Source organism: Pan troglodytes, chromosome 8 (genome assembly GCF_028858775.2).
Source record: "Pan troglodytes isolate AG18354 chromosome 8, NHGRI_mPanTro3-v2.0_pri, whole genome shotgun sequence".
Taxonomy (NCBI): Eukaryota; Metazoa; Chordata; class Mammalia; order Primates; family Hominidae; genus Pan; species Pan troglodytes.
The window spans coordinates 92,515,529-92,540,173 of record NC_072406.2 but is presented as its reverse complement, the minus strand read 5'-3'; the positions used below and the strand labels follow the sequence as shown (position 1 = coordinate 92,540,173).

Below are 24,645 nucleotides of genomic sequence, written 5' to 3'. Positions count from 1 at the left end.
TAAAACCCCTTGTGGCCTTTGTAATGTGTCCAGACTTGCTGGCTCCTTGCTTCTAGCACTCCCATTATCTCAAGTAGCCATATGTTTCAAAGAAAATGCTAAACCCTCACAGCTGTAGTTCATTCGCTTGATACACCACTTTCTTTCAACCCCCACATCCTCACCACCTGTTTCTTTGTTTGATCACCAACAAATAGTGTGGGCTTCCAGAGCTTGGGGCCTTCACAGCCTCCATACTAGTATTGGCCCCCTGGTCCCACTTTCTCTCTTGACTTGTCTTTTCTCTTTCCTTTGACTCGGCTGGACTTTGTAGCCCCCATGGCCGGGTGTTGGGTCTGATCACCCCAACAGATGTGTTTTCATTGTGTAGTCTCCAAAACGTTGATAAAACAAGAGGAAAAAGTCACAGCCACTTGGTTACTTATTTTAAATCCTTATTCTGAGTTTATTTTATCCTATAACTAGTTCAAATGTTCACATGATTAAGGGTTTTTCAGAAAAGAAGTAGGCTGGAGAGTCCCTGAACTTGCCTTTTACAGCCCCTTAAATCTTGGTTCTAGCTGGCCATTTTCTTGGCTTCTAGCTTTGAGAGAAGTAAATCAGAAGCATCTACCTTCTGTAACCTAAAAAGGAGATTTGGAGCCAGGAGGCATTTCATGAGCAACTTCATGCTGAAAAGCCTCCTTGTAATTTATTTCTTGTGGCATTGTGAAGTTCTGGTCAATCTGGCCAGCAGACTCTGAAGGAGGAACCTGTTGAGGCATTCCTGGAATCAGACCGGAAGTACCTGGCAGGAATTCCTGCTTCAAGGCCTCCTTCTCAAGGGGGTTTGTGTCCTCCTGCATGAATATGGTCTTCTTCGTGGAAACAGTTTCAGAAGTCAGTTCCTAAATAGAAAACAAAAAAGCCGAAAACTTATTATTAGAGACTAAAGCACACAAGATGTATGGCAAAAACACAGTATTGCTATTTTCATGCCAGAGACTAAGAACCAAACTGAAATAGCCCTGCTTTAACAAAGCATAAAACCAAACCTATAGGATCAAGTTGATTCACCAATAATTTAACTGCCTGCCAGAACAAAACCCATCATCTTTTCATGGAAAACAACACAATCTAGACTCCCTATAAAACGTCCTCTACAATGTCCAGAACACAAGTAATAATTACCAGAAGTAAAAAAGTAGGAAAATGTGAACCATAATCTAGAGGAAAAGTATTCAACAGAAAAAGGCCCCAGAATAGGCTGGGCGTGGTGGCTTATGCCTGTAATCCCAGCACTTTGGGAGGCTGAGGTGGGTGGATCATGAGGTCAGGAGTTTGAGACCAGCCTGGCCAACATGCTGAAACCCCGTCTCTACTAAAAATAAAAAATTTAGCTGGGTGTGGTGGCGGGCGCCTGTAATCCCAGCTACTTGGGAGGCTGAGGCAGGAGAATCACTTGAACCGGGGAGGCAGAGGTTGCAGTGAGCCAAGATCTTGCCACTGCACTCCAGCTTGGGTGACAAAGTGAGACTCCGTCTCAAAAAAAAAAAAAAAAAAAAGAAAGAAAGAAAAAGGTCCCAAAATGACAAAGATGGTGGAATTAACAGACAAGGACAGCTATTATAAATATTTTCAAAAATCCAAGGTAGAAAATGGACATAATGTAAGAGTTAAGATGTATCAGCAGAGAAAATGGAAATTATATTTAAAAAACTAAATAGAAATTCTAGAAATTAAAAGTACAATATCTGAAGTGAAAAAATCCACAGAATCCCCAGATAGGATATAGGGCATTGCAGAAGAAATGGTCAGTAAACATGAAGGTTTATCAGTAGAAATTATCCAAACTGAACCACACAGGAAAAAAACAAACAAGCTTCAGTGACCTATGAGACAATATTGAGCAGTCTAACATCCATGTCCCTGGCTGAGGTAGGAATCCTTGGAGCTTAGGCTCTACTGATCCCCTCCACTTCAATCTTTGCCTGGAAGTTGTACAGGTCCATTCTACAATGAGCCCTGTGGAGCTCATCCTTGTCCACATGGTCTCTGAGACCCTTCTACACTTCAAACTATTGAGTCTATGCAGCAAATATCTATTCATTCTATAAAAATGCATTTCTAAAACATTTGTATAGTTTAGATCTTTATAAACAATAGGTTTCTTCTGACTCAGAAACAAAATTATGGTTTACTTAAAGCTGCATCTGCTTAATGAAGAGACATCAATACCAAGGATAACCTCTGCCTGACTCAAATTCTACCTCCTCTATGGATACTTTTTGGTTCAGATAATTGGGTATGATCCCTACCATACATAGCATTCTGTTTCTGTTCCTCTTTTGATACATCCACTAGATAAGCAGTATTCAATCTGGGGTACTTAAAGACTTGCTAACCTGTATCCAAGTCATGATGTTTTTTTGTTTTTTTTTAAAGCGATCAAGGAAAAAACTGCAAAGCTTTGAGTATATGCATATCAGTTCATCAGGTAAACTAGCAGCCCTGCTGAAATTTCATGCAACCCATCCTGGGCCAGTTTGAAATTGGTTTTCCCAGCATTAGTCACACAAAAGGTGAAGGTGACCAATAGCAAGGAGCAGTTTGTAATCCACCTTGAATCAATCAGAAACCAGAACTTGGAATCTTGTCTTTTTGATACATCTGTGCCTCTTTGTCCTTTATTTAGCCTTGTCAAAGTTTGCTTGGAGAGTAACTCACATCTTAATGTTGTGGCTCTCTCTTGCCAGGTAAACTATAAATTTGCTTCACTTTAGATCACTCTTGGGTTCTCTTTATTTCCTTCTAACATAGGGAATCAATTTCCATAATCATAACCTACACATGAACTCTTTTCTAAAACTGAGAACTTGCACATAGTCTAGACATTGTGCTTGTTGTCATTTCCCATCTTCCCTTACAACTGCCTACATCACACACTTGGCAAAAGAATGACATACCATTTACTTATCTAAATCTTGTTAAAAAATATTGCTGCAGGATGCAAAACCTCAGTGAAACACAAAAAGACAATTCAAAATATTGATGTGAACCAAGAAATTTTCCTTAATAAAGCTACCATAAAACTAGGGTGGAGTTTTGGGAGTCTTCTTTATATATTTCTTATTGCCTTATATATTTCTATTTCTATTAACAGTAAAGCATGGTGTTAGAAATGGATTAGAGGTGCGCAGCAAGGTGATGACAAATTTTGCTGAATGATCCTCACCTCTCCCATCTCCGAACAATTGCTTAAAGAAGGAATTCTTCCTGAGGGAGAGTTCCTTTAGACTATTGTCAAACAATAGAATGAAACTATCTTTTGATTTAATTTGTTTACAAGACATCCAGGCTTAAAAAAGCAAATCTATTCTTTATGAGGACATTGAGTATATTAGTATAAATGTAAATAAGCTTAATATTTTCATGTCTTCAAATTGGCTTGGAAGCTAACAAATGCTGGTGAATTGTAATGGACTGCATTAAAGACTTTAATGCACAGAGTATAGTCATAGCTAAAAAGATGTCATATATCAAACCCAACATTGCAATTGAGACGACTCTCTATCCAGGTATCTACCACTTTGTAGAAAGCATAGAATAGCATAAGGCGTTTTTCAGGAGATTGTGAAAAAAACTGTGGGAGGTAAAAGATAGGCTTGTCAGACTGACGAATGCAGAGTTGTCTTCGGCTATTCCAGCTTAATAACTTACATCTAATATTATAACATCACAGAGGAGGCATCTGAAGTTTCACAGAAAAGTAAATAGAATATAATAAACCAAATACTAAATACTAAGTTAAATATCTGAAGTATGCACTGATAACAACCATATTTGGTTTCTGAAAAATATTGAATACTACTTGAAAAGGGCTCAAAGGATCTTATATGAAAAAATATTTGTTCCAAGTGAATAGATTTTTTAAAAATCAGATTTTTTGGCTGGGCGTGGTGGCTCACGCCTGTAATCCCAGCACTTTGGGAGGCCAAGGTGGGCGGATCACGAGGTCAGGAGATCAAGACCATCCTGATTAACATGGTAAAACCCTGTCTCTACTAAAAAAAAAAAAAAAAAATTAGCCGGGCGTGGTGGCATGTGCCTGTAGTCCCAGATACTCGGGAGGCTGAGACAGGAGAATCACTTGAACCCAGGAGGCAGAGGCTGTAGTGAGACGAGATCGCTCCACTGTGCTCCAGCCTGGGCAACAGAGCGAGACTCCATCTCAAAAAAAAAAAAAAAAAAAAAAAAACAGATTTTTTTAAAACCAGTAACACCAGAGTATTTCCTAAAATCTAAGACAAATTTGTCTTTTAACATCTCCTTTTTTCATTAACAAAGATTGTCAATAACATTGGTTTATATGCAAATATGGGAATACTTGCATATATATTGAAAATCAAGCTAAAGGGACCCTTAATGTGCCTTGGATTGGGACTGGGCTGACTTGTGGCTTTCCTGGAGTCCATCACTGGGATGTGTGTGGCAACCCAAAGCTGAGTCCTTCTCCCTACCTTGTGACACTTTTCACAGTTCTGTTGAATCTGATACTCTTCCTGTTTCAGCATTTCTGTCATTTCCATTTCCTTGAGGCTACTGTCATATTCCTCCTGCAGCTGGATCTTCTTTTCCCTATTCTGGGGTGAGGTGACAGAGTCAAATCAGGTCAGCAACCAGGGAAGCCTTATAAACGGGGCCCCCTCACTGGGGACTGATATGGGCTGTGGGCTCTTTGGGCCTGTTGAGTTTCCTCTTGTAACTAGCTTTAGCCTGCTAGTAGTTACAAACCCTTCAACTCCACAGCTCGTCTGAGTTGAAGCCCCACTCCTCTGAGTTAGCCCCCAGGATCCCCATGCTTCAGGGATATCTGGCTCTAAGAGCAAGTCAAATAAACCAAGAAATTCCCCAGGCCAGCTCCAGAATCCTGCCTTGTGTCTTGGCTTTCAAATTACTCTGGGAAAGCTGGGCTCTCCCTAAGTCCCAGTGCACATACACACCTCTTCTTTTGCTTTTGCTGTTTTCCCGTAATGATAAAGCCAGTGAGCCAGGTATTCTATTGGGTCACTGGGCCGAACCTTCACCACCTCTGCCAGTGCCTGGGCCAGGCAATTTCCAAAGCACCTCTTCAGGTAGTTAGTTTCCATCCTGGCAGCCTGGAAAACATCAAAACAAAGTCACACTATTTTACAAACTTAATCTGATATTAAAAATAGACACATTCTAACCAATTCAGATTTATTTCAGGATAAATATGAGATGCTTCTGGATCACACCCTTCCCAAAAGAACCAACAAACACTTACTTGCTGTTATATTCAGTGGAGGATTGTGCCATGAAACGACCTAGGACCTGGCCTCCTCCTGACAGAGTCCATATTCCTGAAGTTGACACATTTTAATTCCAAAAGAGCCCAGCAAATAATAAAAGCTCAGATCTAGTCTTAACATTTTCTGGAGGCATTTTTCAATTTGTCCCCCTACTTCTCATATTTTAGCTTAAGGAAGGAAAAACAAGTAGACAGATATCCATATCTATCTTATACATATCTATCTTATGGACATAGGAAAAAATATTTCCTAGCTCTCTCCACTGCAAGGGCCTTGAAACCAAAACACTTCAGTAGCAATGAGCACGCTAAGCATATAAACCTTGCTTGTAAATAGCCTTCGTCACTTAAGAGGAATCAGGGCTCCTTGGAGAAATGGCTGATTCCAAGGCTGGGGCAGGACAAGCCTAACGAGCCTGGAACATTTTGTTGTGCCAGAAAGTAAGAAAATTCTAAAAAATACAATCGTTGGGGACAGAGAAGCCAGCTTGAAGGGGCTCCTACTAGTCAAATCTGGGGCAGTTTGACCATTAAAATAGTGACTGTAATGGATTATAACTTACAGAATAAAATAAGAATCCATGAGTCCATATGAGAATATATAAGTAGATTAAGAAGGGAGAAGGCAAAGTTCTTTGTTAAAGTAGAATGCCAACTAATAAATGTGGGGAAAATAATGGAGTTTTAAAAAACTGCCATTTCCTCACCACCATAGTATAACTGAATCAAAGCAGGATCATCAATGAGTCAATGAGTGCTAAACCTGGGTGATCATTTGACAAGGAATAAGATATATGCATAGTCTCAAAGTTTCTTCTCACAAATTAAGTATTAATTCCAAAGGAAATACAGAAATTTTACAGTGGCAAAACCTGGCCAACAAAACCTTAACCAAGTAATCAAAGTAAACATCACCAACAAAGGAACAAAGTGACATCAACTGCCTCCTGATATGATGCACTTCTTATGGTACATAAAACATTTCCATGGATTCCTGCCTAAAATGCAATATTTGAATGTAATTGAAGAAACATCAAATAAATCCAAAGCAACTACCTTGTACTCTTAAAAATGTTGAGGTTATGAAAAAAAAAAAAGAGTAACTGTTATAGATCAAAGGAGATTGAACAGCTATAATAACTACATGTAACACATGATCCTAGATTGGGCCTGGACAAGAAAAAATAATTCAGCTGGGCATGGTGGTGCACGCCTATAAACCCAGCACTTTGGGAGGCTGAGGCAGGAGGATCACTTGAGCTCAGGGGTTTGATACCAGCCTGGGCAACAAGGCAAAACCCTGTCTCCACAAAAAATACAAAAATTAGCCAGGTGTGATGGCACACACCTGCAGTCCCAGCTACTTGGAGGGGTTGGGGGCGGGGCTGAGGTGGGAGGATCACTTGAGCCCAGGAGGTTGTGGCTGCAATGCGTTGAGATCTCACCACTGCACTCCAACCTGGGTGACAGAGCGAGACCCTGTCTAAAAAAAAAAAAGAAAGAAAGAAAGAAAAGAAGAAGAAAGAATTCTATAAAGGGCATTGTTGGGAAAATTGGTTGAACTGAATGTGAAATGTAGATTATGTGACATAATTTATCCAAGTTAAATTTCTTAATTTTGAATAATGGAAATATGAGTAAGAGAATGTCCTTGTTCTAGGGCTGAATAATGGCTCCCAAATGTGTCTATGTCTGAATACCTGGAACCTATGAATATGTCACCTTAAATGGCAAAAGAGACTTTGTAACTGTGATTAAATTAAGGATCTTGAGATAGGGGGATTATCCTGGATTATCTGAGTAGGAACAATGTAATCACAGGTGTCACTATAAGAGGGACACAGTACGGTCAGACAGGGAAGGTGATGACAGAGCCAGGGGAGAAAAAGCGATGTGATTCAGGGCCTTGAGCCAAGGGTATCCTCTAGAAGCTGGAAAAGACAAGAAAATGGATTCTCCCCAGAGCCTCCTGAGGAACCTGCCCTGCTGACACTTTGGTTTTAGCTCTATAAGATTCATTTTGGACTTCTGACCCCAAGACCTGTAAGGGAATTAAAAAAAATTGAGTGGGGTAGTGATGGAGGGTGGGGACAGACGTGGGTGGTGTCTCCTGCCAATCTGTGTGGCCCACTTGAACCAATGCATTTGGATAAACAAACTTCTACACCCCTCTTACTCAAAGCTGGTCTGATGACAGATGACCAGCAGCATTCCATCACCTCCCTCTCAGCCCTCACTTGCTCTTGGCACCTCCTCGGCCTTGGTGCCCACTCTGGCCACGCTTGAGGAGCCCTTCAGCCCGCCGCTGCACTGTGGGAGCCCCTCTGGGCTGGCCAAGGCTGGAGCCGGCTCCCTCTGCTTGCAGGGAGGTGTGGAGGGAGAGGCGCGGGCGGGAAATGGGGCCACGTGTGGCACTCGCAGGCCAGTGCAAATTTCGGGTGGGCGCGGGCTTGGTGGGCCCCGCACTCGGATCAGCCGGCCAGCACTGCAGGCCCCAGGCAGTGAGGAGCTTAGCACCCGGGCCAGCAGCTGCAGAGGGTGCGCTGGGTCCCCCAGCAGTGCCGGCCTGCCAGCACTTTGCTCGAATTCTTGCCGGGCCTCAACTGCCTCCCCATGGGGCAGGGCTCGGGACATGCAGCCGGCCATGCCCGAGCCTCCCCCGCACCGTGGGCTCCTGTGCTGTCGGAGCCTCCCTGATGAGCACCACCCACTGCTCCGTGGTGCCCGGTCCCATCGACCACCCAAGGGCTGAGGAGTGCGGGCACACTAGGTGGGACTGGCAGGCAGCTCCGCCTGCAGCCCCGATGCGGGATCCACTAGGTGAAGCCATTTGGGCTCCTGAGTCTAGTGGAGACTTGGAGAAGCTTTATGTCTAGCTAAGGGATTGTAAATACACCAATCAGCATTCTGTGTCTAGCTCAAGGTTTGTAAATGTACCAATCAGCACCCTGTGTCTAGCTCAAGGTTTGTAAATACACCAATCAGTGCTCTGTGTCTAGCTAATCTAGTGGGGACTTGGAGAACTTTTGTGTCTAGCTCAAGGATTGTAAACACACCAATCATCACCCTGTCAAAATGGACCAATCAGCTCTCTGTAAAACAGAGCAATCAGCTCTCTGTAAAATGAACCAATCAGCAGGATGTGGGTAGGGCCAGATAAGGGAATAAAAGCAGGCTGCCTGAGCCAGCAGCTGCAACCTGCTCTGGGTTCCCTTCCACACTGGAAGCTTTGTTCTTTTGCTCTTTGTAGTAAATCTTGCTGCTGCTCATTCTTTGGGTCTGCACTGCTTTTATGAGCTGTTAACACTCACCGCAAAGGTCTGCAGCTTCACTTCTGAGGCGAGACCAGCAACCCACCAGAAGGAAGAAACTCTGAACCCATCCGAACATCAAAAGGAACGAACTCTGGACACGCCGCCTTTAAGAACTGTAATACTCACCGTGAGGGTCCACGGCTTCATTCTTGAACTCAGTGAGACCAAGAACCCACCAATTCTGGACACATTGGGACTTGTTGAGATGCAGAATCTCAGGTCCCACCCTATCCCACAGATTCAGAACTTGCATGTTAATAAAATCTCCAAGAGACCTGTAGTTACCAATCTACTTTGCCTGGATCACTGTAGAACTGTCCTTCCCCGAAGGCAGAATCACCAACTCTGCATTCTCTGGTCAGTGGGTGGCTGCCACACTGGTTACATGTGGCAAGCCGTATTGGCATACCTCCACCTACTCTAAATTGCCCATTTTCAACAATGATCTGAAGGAAATGTGTTTGCCCAACAGTCACTAAAATATGGTACAAAGACAGTAGAGCCAGCATAGAGCCATAATCTGAGGGCTGGAGGGGAAGGAGTCAAGGGGATGCCTTTTATTTTTTATTTTTAAGAGAGAGCCTTGCTCTGTCACCCAGGCTGGAGTGCAGTGGCGCAATCTCGTCTTACTGCAATCTATGCCTCCTTGGTTCAAGCAATTCCGCTGTCTCAGCCTCCTGAGGAGCTGGGATTACAGGTGTGCGCCACCACACCTGGCTAATTTTTGTATTTTTAGTAGAGATGGGGTTTCTCCATGTTGGCCAGGCTGGTCTTGAATTCCTCACCTCAGGTGATCCGCCCACCTCCGCCTCCCAAAGTGCTAGGATTACAGGCGGTGAGCCACCGCGCCTGGCCAAGGGGATGCCTTTTAAAGCCCACTCAGACCAACTTAGGGTACACTCACCAATGGGGGGAGAGGCTATTTTTCAGTGTTTCCCAGAGCTCCTCTGAGGGTCTGCTTACACAGTTCCTGGCCTTGCACTCAGTAGGCAAGGTAATAAGAATAGGGGTTGTCTTTGTTTACTCTATACCGTCCACGCCTGGCACACTGGGAGCTCAGTAAATATTTCTTGACTTATTCATTGAGAGAGTTCTGCCACCTGCGCTCATGCTTCCCTTTGATTTTTCCGCGCCCAATCTGGCATTTACTATCTCAACTAACATCTATTAAGGCCTCTCTTGCCTGGCACTGCCCCGCCCATAAGCTGAAAGAGAGCACAGGAAAGGCTAGCACATGCACAGACGACTAGGCCAGGGAAGACTGCAAGGGCTTGGGCCTGGTGGAGACTGGACGGCTTCCCAGTGGTGGGGCACCCGAATTGGTTCTGAAAGGAACCAAGCAGAGGTCACCAGCAAGAGCAAAGGTGCAGAGTTGTGAAACTGCCAAGCTATTAGCAGCTTGCAGTGACGGTCTTCCAGGGACTCTGGAAGGTCTTCCACCCTTTTCCGATTGGCTGCCCTTCCTGGTTCCTCCTCAAAGCCCGCCACCTCTTTGTCTCTCCCGGAGCATGCAGGGCTGCCAGTCAGGGTCCCTTGCTCTTTTGTGTGCCCCTACTCCTCCAGGTTTCTGTGTAGCAAGTCTCCTCGGCTCACCCACCCCGCGCGCCTCCACATACGCCTTTCCTCGACCTCTCACGCGCACACCCCCGTCCCGCGTGCCCGCTCCTCTCTGCCTCCCGCCCCGCTCCTACGCGCCCCCTCCTCCCTGGACCCCGCCCCCTGGAGCGCGCCCGCTTCTCTCTGCCGCGCTCCCCTTCTTTCATTCCCTCTCCTCTCTGTCCGTTGCCCCCTAGTGCGCGCTCTCCCTCCTGCACACCGCCTCATCTCTGCCGCAGGCCCGACTCCTGAACGCCCCCTCCTCTCTGGCCCCCTCCCCTGGCGCGCGCCCCCTTCTGCACGACCCCTTCTCTCTGCCGGGCGCCCCGCTCCTGCACGCCCCCTCCTCTCTGCCGCGCCCCCTCTACTCTGCCGCGCCCCCTCTACTCTGCCGCGCCCCCTCTACTCTGCCGCCTGCTCCTACTCCTGCACGCCCTCTCCTCTCTGCTGCGCGTTCCCCCTTCGCTGCCCACCGCGTGCCCTCTGCTCACCTATCCGCGCGCCCCTTCCGCTTTGCGGCGCCTACACTGGCTCCTGAGGCGCGAGCTCTCGTTGCCTGGCAACGGGACGCGGCTTCCGGGTGGCGAGCAGGCGCGTGTGTAGGGGTGAGCGCAACGGAAAGGCCCGAACTGTTTTTGGGATTTGTTCCCCTAGCTTCGTTGGGTCCGGCGGGCAGAGGCGGTTCTGACCGTTGGGCCTTGGGCGTCGAGCAGGACTCACCTGAGGCGGAGAGAGGCCGCTTCGCGCCTGGGGCTCCCGAAAGCGGCCAGCTGTCCTCCTCCTGCTCCCCCTGAGCGGGGAGCGCTGGCTCTCCTGCGGTTTGCGGGAGACCCTTCCAGACTCCCGGGTGGGAAAACCACACTGAGCGCCCCGGGAGGTTGCCAGAGACAATACTGTATCTGGCACCCCTGCCCGGGTGCCCCCGCCCAGTTGGCTGGCTGGCTGGCTAGCTGTCTCCCAGGTGTGGGTAAGGAATCTCCTTCCATCTCTGTGGCACCTTCTTCAGGCTGGAGGCAGCTGTTTCTGTGGGAAAGGGCTTTCTTATGTTGAGCCAAGATGCCTATTGGTGTATGTGAAAAATAACATTGCTTACCACAGGAGAGATGGGTATTATCCTCGTTTCACAGACAGGAACATGCTAAGGGAGTTGGCAGGCCTTGCCTGGGTCCCACTGATATGCCCAGAAATCCGAGACAGAGCCTCCCCTGACCTGGCCCCGCTGGTAGGCCAGAAGTTTTCTCTTTAGGGATAATGGTCCCCTTCCTCCCTTCCCACATTTTATCTTTCTGGAGCAGCAACAGGAGTCTGTGCACCTTTTTTTTTTTTTTTTTTTTTTTTTTTAACTTCACTTCAAATGACTTTGAGATGTCTGTGTAGCGTTTTGGTCTTTCAGGTATATCCTACTGAAGAAATACAGTGAAGATACTGTGTTCCAAAGTCAGTTGTAATAATTCTTTTCTCTGTGTGGTTGAGACACCAATATCAACCTCATTTGGAATTAGGTTCATTTGTGCCAGTTTGTTTTCCGTTTTTAGAGTTTTTATGACTATGTTTACATATACACACATACACATTCCTTTCCCCACTGCTGTTGCTAATACAAAAGATGACAGACCATATACAATTTCAGCACCTCGTTTTCTTTATTCTGTGTCTTAGAGATCACTCTCTAGTTTCTTCATTCTCTTGTACATCTGCATAATAATCCATTGTGTTGCTCTTATTAATCCCCAATTTGATGAACATTTAGATGGTGCTTCAGTGTGACTATTGTAAATAATGCTGCAAATAACTGTGTGCATATGCCATTTCATATTTTTGCAACTATATCTTTGAGATAGGATCCAAGAAGCAAGATTGATGAGTCAAAGGGTGAATGCATATGTGATTTTCTAGATGTTGTCAAATTCTCCTCCATAGGAGTTATACCATTTTGCCCTCCCACCACTGTCATATGGCATATGCACATGGTTATGGCATAAAATTTCAGAGACACTGACATCCTGGGGTTCATCCATAGAATAAAAATTGGGGGTTATGGACGGACCCCAGGATGTCACTGTCTCTGAAATTTTATGCAAAATGCTAGATGCATTTGTCCAGGGACAAGTTTAGACACAGTGGCATTCTATCCCCTGTAATTGCCATGCTCATTCCTATATCAGGGCCTTTCCTCATACCTAGAAGACTCTTCTCTTCTTTGTCGTGTTAATTTTACTGTTTTTTTTTTCAGTAAATGTAAGCTTAGCTCAAATGTCACCCCCAGAGAAGCTTTTTTTTTTTTTACTTTCCTGACTTGATCAGCTACTCCTCTTGTCTGGTCTCATAGTACTTATTTTAACTGCAATTTCATATTTATTGATTTAAATATTTATCTTCCTTTCTCATCTATAAGCTCCATGAAGGCAGAGACTGTTTTTGTTTTAGTTTGCGCTGCTGTAGCAAATTACCAACACTGGGTGGCTTAAAAACAATACACATTTATTTCTCACCATTCTGGAGGCTGAGAAGTCTAAAATCAAGGCATTGGCATTTCTGGTGTCTGGTGAGGACCCTCTGGCTGGTGTGCAGGTGGCTGTCTTCTAGTTTTATTCTCAGATGGCAGAGAGTGAGAGCACGCTCTCCCGTCTCTTTTTATAAGGGCATTAATCCCATGCATGACGGCTCCACACTAATGATCTAATCACTTCCCAAAGGCTCCTAATACCATCACATTGGGAGTTAGGATTTCAACATATGGATTTTTGGGGGACATGGATATTCAATTCACAATAGTTTTGTATTCCCAGTACCTATCATGGTGCCTGACCTATAATAGGTATTCTTTTTTTTTTTTTTTTTGAGACGAAGTTTCACTCTTGTTGCCCAGGCTGGAGTGCAATGGCACAATCTCAGCTCACTGCAACCTCTGCCTCCCGGGTTCAAGTGATTCTCCTGCCTCAGCCTTCCAAGTAGCTGGGATTACAGGTATGTGCCACCACGCCCAGATAATTTTGTATTTTTAGTAGAGACAGCATTTCACCATTATGGCCAGGCTGGTCTCGAACTCCTGACCTCAGGTGGTCCACCCACCTCAGCCTCCCAAAGTGCTAGGATTACAGGTGTGAGCCACTGTGCCCGGCAAATATTCATTATACATTTGTTTAACAATTGATTACATTTCATCAGATTCTCAGGAAAAAAAAAATATATATATATATTTTATATATGAGACAGAGTCTCACTCTGTCGCCCAGGCTGGAGTGCAGTGGCACGATCTTGGCTCACTGCAAGCTCCGCCTCCCAGGTTCACCCCATTCTCCTGCCTCAGCCTCCCAAGTAGCTGGGACTACAGGCACCTGCCACCACGCCCAGCTAATTTGTTTGTATTTTCAGTAGAGACTGGGTTTCACATAGTTTCCAAAAGGGCTCCAAGGAAGTCACTACAACTAACATGGTTTCAAAATCCTGAAGGACTCTCAAGTCCAAGAGTCAGAAAAGAGATATTATCATTATTGATTTCAAGTTTACTTGATGCCAAGTAATGTGGGTCTCATGTAATCCTCACAACATACCTGAAAAATGGGTATCATCATCCCAGTGGGAAGATGAGCAAGCCCAGGCACAGACAGCTAAGTGCACAGTTCAGGATCACACAGCTGGCAGATGAAGGAGATCCGTTAGCCAGGATGGTCTCGATCTCCTGACCTTGTGATCCGCCCGCCTCGGCCTCCCAAAGTGCTGTGATTACAGGCGTGAGCCACTGTGTCCAGCCGATTTCTTAAAATATTAAGGGTAATCTGAGGGTGATCAATTTTTCCAAAGCATCTGAAAGAGATTGGTTGCTCCATTTTTCCTTTTCTGTTTTAAAAACAATCTGGTCGGCCAGGCGCGGTGGCTCACGCCTGTAATCCCAGCACTTTGGGAGGCCGAGGTGGGCGGATCACGAGGTCAGGAGATCGAGACCATCCTAGCTAACACAGTGAAACCCCGTCTCTACTAAAAATACAAAAAAAATTAGCCAGACATGTCCATGGAATTAGAGCCCAGGGTGTGCTGGGGCCAGGAGAGATGATGTCTGGAGGTGAACTTGAAAAGAAAATTGGGGCCAGATTGTGAGGAGCTTCATACGTTATTATTTGGAGGCTGAGTTTTTATTCTTTGGCCTTGGAAATTTATGGATTTTTTTTTTTTTCAAAAGGTGGACTATTGTGATGCTTTGTAAAAACGGCTCTCATGGCTTAGGAGGAACATTTTAGTGTAGTCTTTAGGGTTAGGGTTTTGGAATCAAGAGGTGCGTACAAACCCTGTCTCCTTCATCTGCCAGCTGTGTGATCCTGAACTGTGCACTTACGCTGTCTGTGCCTGGGCTTGCTCATCTTCCCACTGGGATGATGATACCCATTTTTCAGGTATGTTGTGAGGATTACATGAGACCCACATTACTTGGCATCAAGTAAACTTGAAATCAATAATGATAATATCTCTTTTCTGACTCTTGGACTTGAGAGTCCTTCAGGATTTTGAAACCATGTTAGTTGTAGTGACTTCCTTGGAGCCCTTTTGGAAACTATTAGAAGTTTCCTGGGGCCAGCTTGCTTGTGACACCCCCAACGGGAGGTGTCCATGACTGAGGGCAGGGTGTATGTAAGGCTTTGTTCACCTCACTGGACTTTAGTTTTATAGTGACTTTATTGAAAATATCCTGCAGTAATGCAAAAACACTTACTTTTTAGAAGTTAGAAATGGAGTCAATATATCTTCAAAAGCACCTTGGGGCCTGTTTAACTCAAGGTCTTGCAGAAGTGGCAAGAGTTCGCCCAGTGGATCCGATAGAATATTTAGCATTGTGGATTTACAAGTATAAGGAAAATGTGACCATGGAACAACTGGTAAGTAGGAATCTCCTTCTAGGAAATTAGAAGAAAAAAAACTGGTCCAACTTGTCTGCTTTTAAAAAAGTTTAACATTATTATTTTTCTGTTATAAAAATAATGTTTATTATACAAAAACTTGAACAACATGAAAAGCAGGAAGGAGAAAACATTACCCAAAGAAGACTTCTATTTAGATTTTTAGGTAATTCCTTTCATGGGAAGTCTTTTTTCTATAGATTTATAGATTTACGTTTATGTACTTGTGATCATACACAATGTATAACTTTAATATTGTGCTCCTTATTCAGATAAAATATCTTCCCAAATTATTATATCATTTCCAAAGGGATGGGCTATAATTTGCTTAACACTTTCCCTAATTGTCCCTATTAAGTGCTTTCAAGATTGCTTTTACAAATTGCTTTCTCACTAAGAAGTCGTGTGCTGTTGTTTTTAAACAATGCTAGAGACAAAAGGAAATGGCCAAGCTGGAGCGTGAAAGAGAATTAGCTCTGATGGAGCAGGAAATGATGGAGAGGCTCAAAGCAGAGGAGCTCTTACTTCAGCAGGTGAGGCAAGTAGGAGAGTTCAGAGGGGACTGGAATTAACGATGCCAACCTCAGCATGGCACAGCCTAAATGTTGATAAACTTCCCAGCTCCAGTTATTTAGATATGGCTTCCTAATATCTTCATCTTTATGGATGTGTGTGTCTTCTTTGCTGGAGAAGCAGCAGCCATGAGTTTTCCTGAGTACATTCTTGTATACACATATACACATTCCTTTCCACACTGTTGTTGCTGATACAAAAGATGCCATACCTCCAGGTAAGAGGAAAATACAGAGTGTGCTGTCACAGAAGGCAAAGGGAAAGACTGTTTTGGTGAGATCTGAGTGGTCAACCATATCTATTGCTTAATGGAAAAGTGTTCATCAGAGGCCACCGTAATTTGGCGGGAACAGTGTGGATGGAGTGGTGGGGGTGGGTGGACTTAGGCAGGGGAGGTGGAAAATGTAGGCAATGCTTTCAAGGAGATTTTGAGAGCAAGGAGAGATGTTTTTGTGTTTGTTTTGATTTAAGAGCACAGTAGTGGAGGAGTGAGTGGGTGACATTAGGAAATAGAGTGGATGATTCGTAGGGTCAGCTCACCATGGAGATGAGAGGAAATGGGCCTGGATCATAGGTTGGGCAGGGAGAAGGCACTTCTTTGATTATAATCAAGGGAAAGAGGAGAGAATGGTGTTGGTGGAAGCACCTTCTGCGTACAACTGTTTCTGTCTTCTTTATGAAGTAGGCACCATGTTCACTTGCTGAGAACAAGGTTGTAAGGTAGGAGGTGTGGGCAGAGCGGTGAAGTTAGAAATGGCAGCTTTGGAGAATGGAAGAGAGAGTTGAGGGATATAATTTAGCATTACTTGGTAGCAGTTGAAGATCAAGTACTGATAATCGTGCCATTTGGTTTGGTTATGTGATGATGTGATTCTCTTCACTTGGGCCCAGATGTCTGAGTGAAGAAGTGGAGCAGGCAGACCTTTTAATTGAAGCAGGATTGGGGTAGCATGATTAGGGAGCTGAAGATATGGGTAAGGGAATTGTTGAAGGGATGGTCATGGAGTACAAGCTGGAGAGAGGAAAGTTCCAGAATGGCTTCTGGACTGATTTAATTTATAGAGAGCTTCTAAGCTAAATTTAAGCCACTTCTATAGTTCTACCAGATAATACTTAACCCCAGAGTCTTGACTCAAATTTACATATTTAAAAAGGGGAAAGAAGCCTATTATTTGAGTATGTGGATAGAAAGAAAAATATAGACCTGGCAAATAGCTTCTCTGACTAACCTCCTATCCCTGATATTGAGGTAGAAAACTGCAGGCCCCTTAGAAGGATAGGGCTGTTGAAAACTCTACTGCTTCTGAGTCTTCATTTTCAGTCATTGGCTTATTCTTGAGGGGAGGTTAAAAAGTGTTGAGTTGGGTGTCAACTGTCATCCAAACAGGCCAGGTGCTTCCTGCAGCAGCCACAACTGTGGATGAGGAGCCATCCTTCCTCTTACAGCTCCTATAGCTGGTATCTGTTCCTGTCTATCAAAAATAAGAGAATTCCCAGCGGTTCTCCTTCCCCTAGGCAATTACATCGTAAGTGGGAGATACATAACTCTCTTCGGCTCGACTACTTTATCCTACTTATGCATAATTTGGCAATACTAGCAATAACAAGTTTCTCTAGCCATATTATGTTGACCGGTATGAACTAATCCACTGTGCATTGAATCCTAAGTATTGTAGTAGGGCGGAAGAGAAAATAATATTATACAGGAGATGTTATGGCCAGTTAGCGGAGTGGATTGGTGTGCAGAAATAGATAGGAGAGATCGATCAACAGAGAAAGGCTTGAGAGAGTGTGGCTGAGATGAAGAAAAACAGAGAGGCCTCTGGGTGCCTTCTGAGTCATGTAAGCTGGAGGTTGGGAACTCTGGTTATTTCCTTGCTGGTTGCAAAAGCAGTTGTCCTCATAGTCAGTACCACTGACTTGAAATTCCTTGACATTTTAGGCACTCTCCGCAAGCCTAGTTTTTTGTGAACAGGGTAGTATTTTTATTGCCATTTTCTATGTAAGAGCTTAGTTTTGAAGTAAGAGCTTTTTTGTTTTTTATTTGTTTTGAATGGCTTTCAGTGGTTTTGCTCATGTGTGAGGAAGGGGATTAGGTTTTGGAAGTTTCTTGAAAATGTCAAGAAGCTGGTTGTTTTGATCAATCTGATTGTTATTTAACAAATACACTTTGCATTATTGTTGAGAGATTGGAGTTATTTAACTTCCTCTACCAATGTCTGAAAGTTGATTGAAACTGTTTCTGCGTTTCAGCTACCTACCCCATCACTTTTATCTTAGTAGTGATAATATAGTAATACCAAGAAATTACCTTTAAAAGCTTTTGCAAATAAAATATCAAGCACTTTATTATATCTTTACTTGTAAAAATTTATTATTTTAGAATGCATTGTCAGATAGTAGACATTTTATGCTTTACAGGCCAAGAGGCAAATTTGATGATATTATGAAGGCATTATGGCATATTATGTAGGAATAACAGGAGAGAAAATGAATTTTTGCAAATGTTTTATTGATGAAATTCAAATAATAATCACTGAATATAAATTTTTTATTAGACAGGTTTACTATTGAGAATTTAAAAAAGTTTTTAAAAGATAACATTTCACTTGGTTGAAGTTCAGCGTTAGTGTGGTCTATCATCAAAATCTATTTTAAAATATTTATCTACAGGCAGGGCGCGGTGGCTCACGCCTGTAATCCCAGCACTTTGGGAGGCCGAGGCGGGCGGATCACAGGGTCAGGAGATCGAGACCATCCTGGCGAACGCGGTGAAACCCCGTCTCTACTAAAAATACAAAAAATTAGCCGGGTGTGGTGGTGGGCTCCTGTAGTCCCAGCTACTCAGGAGACTGAGGCGGAAGAATGGCGCGAACCCAGGAGGCGGAGCTTGCAGTGAGCTGAGATCGCGCCACTGCAGTCCAGCCTGGGCGACAGAGGGAGACTCCGCCTCAAAAAAAAAAGTTTATCTGCTAATGCTGATCTGTAATGAGGTTTTATGTATTTCATCCTTGAAAATGTCTTTTTACATAGTTACTGTCAAAAGTTGCTATCAGTCTATGTGTGTATAATTTAAATTAAGCATATTCATTCCTTAGAAGGTATTTCTAGAATTTTGTTTTTCTCTTGCTGTTTGCCTTTTAGCATGCATTACTTTGTAGAATAGCCACTTCCAACTGAAGGTTGATGGAAGCTTCTTAATTGCATAGTTAAATGGATTTCAGAATATGAAAATTTCCTTTGCACTTACGTTGAGGCCTTACAAACACTCTGGAATTGTAGTTCGAGGTTGGAAAATACATCCACTGACAATTTGTTTGGGAACGGAGATCTAATATCCTGTTCTAGTTTTGACAGCACTGGAAGTGTATAAAGCAGCTTTACGTTACTTGTGATTCAAACAACATGAGTTGTTGTTGAAGTGAGTTTACTGCAGTGTAAGTTTTACATATGAGTGATGTTTTGCCATGTAATTTTAAAATGAATTAAGAAACATTATCAAGTCTGCAGCCAAAGCTAATTTCCAAAGCCATTTAATGTTTGATAATAGTGGTTGGGAGTATTTCTTCTCATTAAGAAAAATTTAAATCCTGTTTACCAATAACTTACTCGAAAAAGAAACCAAGAAAACAATCTTATTTATAATAGCTTCAAAAAGAATAATATACGTAGGAATAAATGTAACCAAGGAGGTGAAACATCTATACCTTGAAAACTGTAAAACACTAATGCAAAAAATTGAGGAAGACACAAATAAATGGAAAGATATCTTGTGTTCATATATCAGAAGAGTTAGTATTGTTAAAATGTCTATACTACCTAAAGTAATCTGCAGATTCATCTCAATCCCTATCAAAATTCCAATGGCATTCTTCACAGAAACAGAAAAACCCAATTCTAAAATTTGTATGGAAGTACAAAAGACCCTGAATAGCCAAAGCAATCGTAAGAAAGAAAAACGAAGTTGGAACTATCAAATTACTTGATCCAGAATTACATTACAAAGCCATAGTAATTACAACAGTATGGTATTGGCATAAAAACAGACACATAGACCAGTGGAACAGAATAGAGAACCCAGGAATAAGCCCAAGTATATACGGTCAACTAATTTTTGACAAGCCCTGCAAGAAAACACAAAGGGAAAAGGATAGTCTTCAATGAACTGTGTTGGGACAACTGGATATCCACATGCAAAAGAATGAAACTGGATCCTTGTCTTCCACCATACACAAAAATCAGTTCAAAATAGATTAAAGACCTAAATGGAAGACCTGAAACTGTAAAACTCCCGGAAGAAAACATAATGTAGAAAAAGCTCCTTGACATTGGTCTTGGCAATGATTTTTTGGGTATGACACCAAAAGCACAGGCAATAAAAGCAAACCTAAACAAATGGGACTAGGTCAAACTAAAATGCTCTTGCACAGCAAACAATCAGCAAAACAAAAAGGCAGCCTATGGATTGGGAGAAGATATTTGTGAACCATATATCTGATAAGGTCTGATAAGGAGTTAATCTCCAAAATATATAAGGAATGCAAACTCAATAGCAAAAAAAAAAAAAAAAAAAAAAAAAAGGAACCCAATTAAAAAATGGGCAAAGGACCTAAATAGACATTTCTCCAAGGAAGATACAAAAGTGGCCAACAGGTATATTATCAAAAGTGACAAGTAATGTTCAACACCGCTAGTCATCAGGGAAGTGCAAATCAAAACCACTATGAGATACCACCTCGCCCCTATTAGGATGGCTGCTTTTTTTTTTTTTCTTTTTCGGACACAGAGTTTCGCTCTTTCACCCAGGCTGGAGTGAAGTGGCGTGATCTTAGCTCACTCCAACCTCTGCTCCCTGGGTTCAAGCGATTCTCCTGCCTCAGCCTCCTGAGTAGCTGGGATTACAGGCACCCGCCACCATGCCTGGCTAATTTTTTTTTTGTATTTTTAGTAGAGACGGGATTTCGCCATGTTGGCCAGGCTGGTCTTGAACTCCTGACCTCAGGTGATCCACCCACCTCGGCCTCCCAAAGTGTTAGGATTACAGGCATGAGCCACCGTGACCAGCCTAAGATGGCTGTTATCAGAAAGGGAAGAGACATGGCCGGGCGCAGTGGCTCACACCTGTAATCCCAGCACTTCGGGAGGCTGAGGCGGGCAGATCACAAAGTCAGGAGATTGAGACCATCCTAGCTAACATGGTGAAACCCCGTCTCTACTAAAAATACAAAAAATTAGCCGGGCGTGGTGGCGGGCGCCTGTAGTCCCAGCTACTCAGAAGGCTGAGACAGGAGAATGGTGTGAACCCAGGAGGTAGAGCTTGCAGTGAGCTGAGATCGCGCCACTGCACTCCAGCCTGGGTGAGAGAGTGAGACTCCGTCTCAAAAAAGAAAAAAAAAAAAAAAAAAAAAAGAAAGGGAAGAGACACACATTGGTGAGGGTGTGGAGAAAAGTGAACTCTTCTACACTGTTGATGGGAATACAAATTGGCGCAGCCATTATGCAAAATGGTATGGGTGTATTTCAAAAAATTAAAAGCTACCATATGACCCAGTAATTCCTCTTCTCAGTATATATTCAAAGGAAATGAAACCAGCACCTCATAGAGACTACTTGCACTCCCATGTCCATTGCAGCATTATTTACAATAGCCAAGATTTGGAAACAACATAAATGTCTGTCAGTGGATGACTGGATAAAGAAATTGTGAGCTGATCACAGTGGCTCACACCTGTAATCCCAGTAATTTGGGAGGCCGAGGCCTGAGGATCACTTGAGGTCCAGAGTTCGAGACCAGCTTGGGCAACATAGGGAGACCTCATCTCTAGAAAAAATGTATAAATTATCCAGGCATGATGATGATGGCATGCACCTGTGGTCCCAGCTACTCAGGAAGCTGAGGTGGGAGGATTGATTGAGCCCTGGAGGTTGAGGCCGTGCCACTGCACTCCCACCTGGGTGACAGAGCAAGACCCTGTCTTGAAAAAACGTAAGATGTATTTCTCATGTATGTCTTGTATATATATATCTCACATATATGTATCACATATATGTATATATAAAAGAATATTATTCAGCTTTAAGAAAGAAGTAGGTCCTGCCATTTGTGATGACATGGATGAAACTGAAGGACATGATGTTAAGTGAAATAAACCAGACATCAAAAGAAAAATAGCACATGCTGTCTATGTAGAAATCTTAAAAAAAAAAATGTTGAATACATAAAAAGAGAGAATAGAACAGTAGTTACCAAGAGGTGGAGTGGGGGTAGGCCTGGAAGAAGAATGAGCAGATGTAGGTCAAAATGTACAAAATTGCAATTGTGTAGTATGAATAAATGTAGAGATCTAAAGTACAGCATGAGGATGATAGCCAATAAGATTGTATTGTGTACTGGAAAATTTTTAAGAGAGTAGATTTTAGGTGCTCTTACCATACAAAAGTAACTGTCTAAGATGATGGATATTGTAATTGCTTACCTGTGGTAAGCATTCACTATATATATCAAAACATTATATGCATCTTCAATTTACACAATAAAAAGTTAAATCTTGACCCTGAGCTCAAAAATTCATAATATAACTGTTAAGCCATGGAACTGCTGTGTGGTAGGACATCAGGATATATTCAGCTTCTGTTTCTGACAAAAATTCACAGAATTGATGGTCCAGTTTACAAGAGTGAATGAAGGTCACTGTTGACACTGCTGGATCAATAACACATCATAGATTCAAATACTTTCACAGAGTAGCTGCTGTTGAGTAATATGATGAACACTTCCCGGCTTTAAACACTCTATTTTCTCATGAGCTTTGTAAATTTGTTCAGCTCAGCCTTTTTCTATTCCACATGTATTTTTATCACTGTCAGCTATGACACATCTTAGCAGATTTCACTGCAGGTTGTATTGAATCAGTGTTTCTACATGACTTTGAAAATGCTCTTGTCTGTAATTGTTCCATGAAGACTGTATTAGTCCATTTTCAAGCAGCTGATAAAGACATACCCAACACTGGGAAGAAAAAGAGGTTTAATTGGACTTACAGTTCCACATTGCTGGGGAGGTCTCAGAATCATGGTGGGAGGCGAACGGCACTTCTTACATGGTGGCAGCAAGAGAAAATGAGGAAGAAGCAAAAGTGGAAACCCCTGATAAACCCATCAGATCTCGTGAGACTTATTCACTATCTCGAGAATAGCACAGGGAAGACCAGCTCCCATGATTCAGTTAACTCCTTCTGGGTCCCACCCACAACACTTGGGAATTCTGGGAGATACAATTCAAGTTGAGAATTGAATGGGGACATAGCCAAACCATATCAAAGACTATTCATAGAGGTTTGGTTTTTCAGTCACTTCAAACTCAGCATTGACCCTTTCCATAAACAACAACTGAGCAGTGTTGGGAACATCTGTCTGCTTATCAGGAGCCAAGGAAAGCCACTCAGAATCATGTGCCTTGTTATTAGTTGACTACTGATGTTGCTCCCAGTGTCAACTCTGAGCAGCTGCTCTCACCAAAAGGCTAAAATCTTAGACAAGTTTGTTTTTTCCTGGACACATTTTTTTTGGCCACTGAAATAAAACATGTTTTAATTCACTCACCATTGGTAAATATCTTTCCTTGCTTTCATAACAAATGAGCCTCTTGGAACCCTACTTTTGTTGCAGACTTATTTTCATTTTTAATTTTTGTAAATAAATTCTGCTGTGATAATTCTGTTTTTGTTATTTTTATTTTTTTAAGACAGAGTCTCGCTCTGTCACCCAGGCTGGAGTGCAGTGGCGCGATCTCAGCTCACTGCAACCTCTACCTCCCAGATTCAAGCAATTCTCTTGCTTCAGCCTCCCAAGTGGCTGAGACTACAGGCACCTGCTACCATGCCTAATTTTTTTTGGTATTTTTAGTAGAGACAGGGTTTCACCATGTTGGCCAGGCTGGTCTTGAACTCCTGACCTCAGGCCTTCCAAGTGCTGGGATTACAGGTGTGAGCCACCATGCCCAGCCAATTCTGTTTTAAATTTTCTAATTTTTTTTGGCCTTTGTGCTCTGTGAGCTGGGACTATTGTGATGAGTGCTTAGTCTGGTAATGTTGATATTTATTATATTCTTTTGGTACAGTGGCACTGTATAGCAAGAAACATGTTTTGCCATTTAATTTGATGACAAAATAATACACACTCTAGTGTGCCTTAAAAGTGCGACATTCAAAATTCACTATTTTTCTTTTTTTTTCCTCAAAATTTTGTTTAGAGATGGGGGTCTCGCTATGCTGCCCAGGCTGGTCTTGAACTCCTGGCTTCAAGTAATCCTCCTGCCTCACTCCTGAGTAGCTGGGATTACAGGAATAAGCCACCCATCCCTGGCTTTCTTGTTTTGACATAATGGATTTCATTTTTTTAAATGTCACAGTATAGTGATACCATGGCACTCCAAACACTGCTGTTACAATGATGTTACTGCGGTTTGTAGTGTGCTGGGCAGCCAGGCAAAGTGGTGAGTGCACCACATGTGGTCTCTGTTATAACTACTACACTCTGCTATGGCAGCACAAAAGCGCTCGTAGACAATGCGTAAACAAATTAGCATGGCTGTGTTTCAATAAAGCTTTAAGGATGCTGAAATTTACATTTCATACCGTTTTCCTATGTCATGAAATATTATTTCTTTTAAATTTTTTCTATTTAAAAATGTAAAAGCCATTCTTTCTTTGTAAGCTATAAAAAACAGGAGGTGGGTTGGCTTTGGCCCACAGGCTTTATTGCTGAACCCTATTCTAGTGTGACAGACATGCGGAGTTGGGAGCAAATATATTGTTGGTTAGTAATGATTTCAGATGATATTCTTTTTTCTTCTTTTCTTTTCTTTTTTTTTTTTGAGAGGGAGTCTTACTCTGTTGCCTAGGCTGGAATGCAATGGCACAATCTCGGCTCACTACCACCTCCACCTCCCAGGTTCAAG

General features: G+C 43.0%; 2 protein-coding genes across 20 annotated transcripts in view; one reads left to right on the top strand and one right to left on the bottom strand.

Annotated features, from left to right (window-relative positions):
• Positions 1–417: 417 nt before the first annotated feature.
• Positions 418–22,823, bottom strand: DYDC2 (DPY30 domain containing 2). Of its 7 annotated transcripts, XM_054659743.2 has the most exons (5): positions 9,530–10,015; positions 8,752–8,852; positions 4,983–5,138; positions 4,500–4,622; positions 418–887 (listed from the first exon to the last, which is right to left on the bottom strand). In XM_054659743.2, exons 2-5 carry the CDS (start codon positions 8,770–8,772, stop codon positions 624–626), a joined length of 564 nt encoding a protein of 187 aa, XP_054515718.2. In that variant the 5' UTR covers positions 8,773–8,852; positions 9,530–10,015; the 3' UTR covers positions 418–623. The 7 variants fall into 7 exon arrangements, with proteins under 7 accessions (XP_054515718.2, XP_003951746.3, XP_016774245.3 ...); XM_003951697.5 differs by lacking the exons at positions 8,752–8,852; positions 9,530–10,015 and adding an exon at positions 22,728–22,821; XM_016918756.4 differs by lacking the exons at positions 8,752–8,852; positions 9,530–10,015 and adding an exon at positions 10,942–11,022.
• DYDC1 (DPY30 domain containing 1) overlaps positions 10,340–24,645 on the top strand; it is a 36,770-nt gene continuing 22,464 nt past the window's right edge. For 3 of the 13 annotated variants that reach the window (XM_063781933.1, XM_054659749.1, XM_054659744.2), the window contains exons 1-4: positions 10,793–11,188; positions 13,066–13,188; positions 14,937–15,092; positions 15,545–15,646. In XM_063781933.1, the coding sequence (XP_063638003.1) occupies positions 14,946–15,092; positions 15,545–15,646 (249 nt within the window). In that variant the 5' untranslated portion in view covers positions 10,793–11,188; positions 13,066–13,188; positions 14,937–14,945. Of the gene's footprint in view, positions 11,189–13,065; positions 13,189–14,936; positions 15,093–15,544; positions 15,647–24,645 lie in introns of all 13 variants that reach the window. The other 10 variants (XM_063781938.1, XM_063781934.1, XM_016918760.3 and 7 more) reach the window with 7 other exon arrangements.

Coding starts and splice junctions, on each gene's coding strand:
- DYDC2 (XM_003951697.5), bottom strand. CDS start 22,760: ATGATTCTGAGACCTCCCCAGCAATGTGGAACT. Junction 5,139..22,727: donor CTCCCCAGCAATGTGGAACT/GTAAGTCCAATT, acceptor GATGTTTTCCAG/GCTGCCAGGATGGAAACTAA. Junction 888..4,499: donor ACTGTGAAAAGTGTCACAAG/GTAGGGAGAAGG, acceptor TTTTCTATTTAG/GAACTGACTTCTGAAACTGT.